The following is a 5,489-nucleotide window of genomic DNA, read 5'->3' as shown; positions in this document are numbered from 1 at the left end:
TATTATTGCTGCCTATTATTATAGCTGCCTGGCTTAACTTTTGTTTGTTAAACAAAAACAAAACAAATCCCTTACTTTTCTTGAATTTGTCTTAATGCAGGGGCAGAGAGTGGCTAGAGGAAAAGTGCTTATCTCTGCCTATGGAAATCTATCTACTTTCTTTACTGTTCCCTCATTAAATCTACATCACATTCAGCATCAATTTAGGAAGGCTTATTGCAAGCAAGATTGGCAATGAACTAAATCTTCAGGTACCAGAAGAGTTTATAGCTTAAGAATCACTTTTATAATACACGATCGGACCCCCCCAAAAAAACAAAAAAAAAAACAAAGAGTCAAGATGAGAGGGAGGGACTGGGTGAGAGTGAGGGAACAGAAGACACTGTATGAAAGAAATTGTACTCATTACCTGACTCACTTAATCCCTTGGTTCATCACCTTTATAGTAACAATAAAGCACATGAACTTAAAAAAAAAAAAAAGCTGTTAAGAGGGAAAGAAGACTGAAAGTCCCCAGAGGTAGAGGGTGATCTGCCTCCATACTGCCTGGGGAAGCTGCAATGTCAACCTTTCATGAGTCTCTGGATCACCAAGCTACCTTGCAGATTTCAGACATGCCAACCTCCATAATCTAGTGAGCAGGTTCCTTACAAATAGATCTCTTTCTATGCATGTATACATATGTACAAACATACATTGTATTGGTAATTTTCCTTTGCAGAACTCTAATAATATAACAAGTTAAACTGCGCTGATCATAAAGCTAGTGTGTATCAGATCTGGAATCCAAATACAAGTACACCTAGATACTGTGCTCTTTCATCACTGCATTCAGTGATTACTAAAGAAAGGTTAAGATTTGGGGCTGGGGGACTGGGAAGGTGGCTCAGTGGTAGAGTGCTTGCTTTGCATGCCTGAGGCCCTGGGTTCGATTCCTCAGCACCACATGTACAGAAAAAGCCGCAAGTGGTGCTGTGGCTCAAGTGGTAGAGCACTAGCCTTGAGCTGAAGAGCTGAGGGACAGCACCCAGACCCAGAGTTCAGGCCCCACAACTGGCAAAAAAAAAAAATAATAATAAGATTTTGGGGTTGGGAAGGTGGCTCAGTGGTAGAGAGCTTGTCTGGCATGCATGAGGCCCTGGGTTCAATTCCTTAGTACCACATAAGCAAAAAGAAAAAAGCTGGAAGTAGCGCTGTGGCTCAAGTGGTAGAGCACTAGCCTTGAGCTGAAGAGCTGAGGGACAGCGCCCACCCAGGCCCAGAGTTCAGGCCCTATGACCGAACCCTCCCCCCCCCAAAAAAAAAGTGTAAGGTCTGCTCCTGGATGGCGAGCAGACTCCTCGCAGCAAAGTCTCCACCTAGTACCTGCGTTACCTAGGCAACTGGGACACCTGGAAGAGGTCACATCTGCATTCTCTAAGGTCACATCTGAATTTGATGTGGCCACACCCTTCTCCGCGCATACCCTAGATAAGGCCTAGCGCAGGCCCAGATGCTCTCTTGCTGCTCTTTTCTAACTCTCTCTGCTTTCTCTCTGCTCTAGTTCTTTCCTCTCTCTTTCCTCTCTTTCCCAGCTCTCTCATTCCCAGGCCTTTCCCAGCCACGTGGAGTGCCAATCTTGCCTGGTCCCAGCAGGTCTACTGAATAAACCTACCCCTTACCTGAATACCACATGCATGCTGGTGCTGTTCTTACTCGGCTACCTCTTTTTAAAAACCTAACAGAAAGATTAAGATTTACTCACCAAATAGACATTGTTTGCTGATTGCAATGAATAATACAAGTGGACAATGAAAGGACTTTTGCTAAGTGCTAGCGCATCTCTTTCAGCTTGTACCTGATGAGTCATATTTTTGTTGATCATGTCTGCCTTTTTAACAACCTGTAATAGATAATATGACAAAAGACACATTTATGTTATATTACAAAATGTTCTTAGCACACAAGTTTGCCATCATTAAAATACCAAGAATGAGGAAACACAGTTATCATTTTGATCTCACCCTAGAGGAAAATGCTAAAAAAAAAAGCTGGGATGGTAAAACAAACAAAAATAATATTGCCTTCAAGACACTTGATATTAAGTATTGCATCTATTTTGAAAAGGAAAAGGAATTAAACAAATGTTCCCTGACGGATCCACCAAGTTTCTTTTTAATTTTTTTAATCTAGTTTTGTCTGGTATGGAGCTTGAACTCTGTGCCTGGGCACTGTCCCTGTGCTCTTCAGCTCAAGGCAAGTACTCTATCATTTCAGCCACAGCACCACTTCCAGTTTTCTAGTGGTTAATTGGTGATAAGAGTCTCAGGGACTTTCCTGCCAGGCTGGCTTTGAACCACAATCTCAGATCTTAGCCTTTTGAATAGCTAGGATTACAGACGTGAGCCACAGGCACTAGGCTAAGTAATGTTCTTACTAGTCTACCCTCTACCCCAACCTCTGAACCTGGGACAAAAGAAGAGGAATAAAGCTGGACATAGTGGCTCATACCTGTAATCCAGTCTACCTATTCAAGAGGCAGAGATTGGGAGGATCATAGATTCAGGTCAACCCTGAGGAAAAAAGACATCAAGATCTCATTGCTGAGACTTGTGATGCAAGCTTGTCATCTGAATTATGTGGGAGGTGCATGCATGTCTGGGCAAAAATGTGAGATCTTATCCAAGAAGATAAAGCAAGAGATCAGAGAGTTTGGCTCAATTGGTAAAGCACCTCCAAGCAATTACGAAGTCCTGAGGTCAAAGACCATTACTACAAAATATATGTATATCCGTGTAATCATGAATTTTATTAATATATTACAGTTTTCAATTATTACTCATCATGTAACATCTGTAATTACATATCATTAATATGTTAACATTACCTACACTGTATTAACACATACACATTTTAACGTATAATTATTTGGTGAATAGAAATAAAATCAAAATATTGGAAGTCTGTCGTCTGTTTTTCCCTTCGTGCTCGGGCGCATGCGCGTGTGTTTGTGTGTGTGTGTGTGTGTGTGTACTCAGGCTCTGGTGCTTGCTTTTTTTTTTTTTTCTCTAAGCTGGTGTTCTACCATTTGAGTTATGGCTACACTTCCAGCTTTTTTTTTTTTTAACTGGTTAATTGGAGGTAAGAATCTCACGGACTTGTCTACCCAGACTGGCTTTAATCCTTGAAACCTCTAGAGCAGCTAGGATTACAAGTGTGAGCCACCAACTCCAGCTCGTTTGCCTTTCTTAAGAATGATCAGAACTACTGAAATAGTCTCAAATGCTGTCTTATGGTTTTCAAGTTTCAAGATAACTGGTCCAAAAACAAAACTATAATCTACATTAATGTTGAAGCACTAAAATGATTATTCAGTAAAATTGGGATCCATTCTCAAAACTATTACTAGAAGAAAAGACATTTATTACAATACTTTAAAACCATTAATAACAAGATAAATGGAGTCTTAGTTCTTTCATTTGAAAACTGAGAAGCTGAGCATTTGCCAGGCATGACAGTGGCTTTAGACTGGATCCCCAACACCATAAACAAAAAGAAAAGAGAAGGGAATTGATAAAAGCAAGTCAGCAATGTGATAATACTTATCTCTGTGAGTATGTTTGTTTTGTTCATCAATGTAACCTAAGGTCCTGAAATACTGACTGAACAAATTAATCGCTATTTTCATTTCAAGGACTGATGAAGAAAAAACATTGTGAACAAGATTTTTGTTTCTCCCTGATTAGGAAGTAACAATTTCAATGGGTTGAGTTGTGAAAGATCAGAGAAGGGAAGATAAGATAAAGCTTTATACAAAGTAAAATGGATAAAAAGCAGAGAAGTGGAAGAAAAACAGGAAGAAACCAACAGAAATAAAATTTTAGAGGCAGGAAAATACACAGCTTTGGAAGGCTAGTCTTCTGGTGGAGCTCTATATCCACATTTTGCAAGTATGATTCCTTTCCTAAGGCACCTGGACTTTAGCTTGCATGTCATAGCCTACCTAATGAATAAAAAATAAAGGTAACAATTCCAAAGCTAGTGATCCCAGCTACTCAAGAGGCTAAGATCAGGCTGGGAAGGTGGCTCAGTGGTAGAGCGCTTGCCTTGCATGCCTGAGGCCCTGGGTTCGATTCCTCAGCACCACATAAGCAAAAGAAAAAAGCCGGAAGTGGTGCTGTGGCTCAACTGGTAGAGCACTAGCCTTGAGCTGAAGAGCTGAGGGACAGCGCCCAGGCCCAGAGTTCAGGCCCCACGACCGGACCCAAAAAAAAACAAAAAAAAAAAAACAAGAGGCTAAGATCTGAGGACTGTGGTTTGAAGCCAGCCCTGGCAGGTAAAATCCTTATCTCCATAAATGAAGGTGTGGTTCAAGTTGTAGAGTGCTAGCTTTGAGCAAAGGAGGCTCAAGGACAGAGGCCAGTTCCAGAGTCCAAGCCCAAACACCACTCCCTTCCCCTTTACACAAAGGTAACAGTTCCATTAGACTAAATATGAAAACAAGGGGGCTGGGAAGGTGGCTCAGTGGTAGAGTGTTTGCCTTGCATTCATGAGGCCCTGGGTTCGATTCCTCAGCACCACATAAGCAGAAAAAGCTTGAGTGGCACTGTGGCTCAAGTGGTAGAGCGCTAGCCTTGAGCTGAAGAGCTCAGGGACAGCGCCCAGGCCTAGAGTTCAGGCCCCATGACCAAAAACCCCCAAAAAACCAAAAACAAAAAAACAAAGGAAAAAAATATGAAAACAAGTCCTGATGAACTCAAGAAACAAAAAAGGGGGGGGGGCTGGGAATGTGGCTTAGTGATAGAGTGCTTGCCTAACATGCATGAAGCCCTGTTTTCGAGTCTTCAGTACCACATACAGAAAAAGAAAAAAGCCAGAGTTGGTGCTGTGGCTTAAGTGGTAGAGCGCTAGCCTTGAGCAAAAGAAGCTCAGGGACAATGCCCAGGCCTTTTGTTCAAGCCCCAATACTGGCCAAAAAAAAAAGGAGGCGAAAGACCACATATTGTGTGATTCCACTTAAATGTGAAATCGCCCTAAAAGAACAATGAGGAGAGGTAGAAACTACAGATTAGTGCTTCCTTGTGGCTGATATATGAAGGCAGGAAATCACTGTAGATGGAAGGAAATGTCCTTTTAGGACAGTAGATATTCTTTTTGTTTTGTTTTTTTGGTTAGTCGTGGGGCTTGAACTCTAGGCCTGTGCGCTGTCCCTGAGCTCTTCAGCTCAAGGCTAGCACTCTACCACTTGAGCCACAGTGCTACTTCCCCCTTTTTCTGTTTATGTAGTGCTGAGGCATTGAACCCGGGGCCTCATGCATGCAAGGCAAGCACTCTACAGCTGAGCCACCTTCCTAGCCCTGGGCAGTGAATATCCTTTTTGCCGGTCGTGAGGCTTGAACTCTGGGCTTGGGTGCTGTCCCTGCGCTCTTCAGCTCAAGGCAAACACTCTACCACTTGACCTACAGCACCACTTCCGGTTTTCTAGTGGTTTATTGGAGATAGGAGTCTCA

At 42.3% G+C, this 5,489-nt stretch overlaps 1 protein-coding gene across 1 annotated transcript in view; it reads right to left on the bottom strand.

The window, feature by feature from the left end:
- The window catches only part of Mastl (microtubule associated serine/threonine kinase-like), a 58,739-nt gene that overhangs the window by 51,184 nt on the left and 2,066 nt on the right, over positions 1–5,489 (bottom strand). Inside the window, exon 2 of the mRNA XM_013014590.1 lies at positions 1,745–1,882. Within this exon, the coding sequence (XP_012870044.1) occupies positions 1,745–1,882 (138 nt within the window). The remainder of the gene's footprint in view (positions 1–1,744; positions 1,883–5,489) is intronic.

This window comes from Dipodomys ordii, unplaced genomic scaffold (genome assembly GCF_000151885.1).
Source record: "Dipodomys ordii isolate 6190 unplaced genomic scaffold, Dord_2.0 Scaffold24, whole genome shotgun sequence".
Taxonomy (NCBI): domain Eukaryota; kingdom Metazoa; phylum Chordata; class Mammalia; order Rodentia; family Heteromyidae; genus Dipodomys; species Dipodomys ordii.
This window is presented reverse-complemented; position numbering and strand designations above follow the sequence as displayed.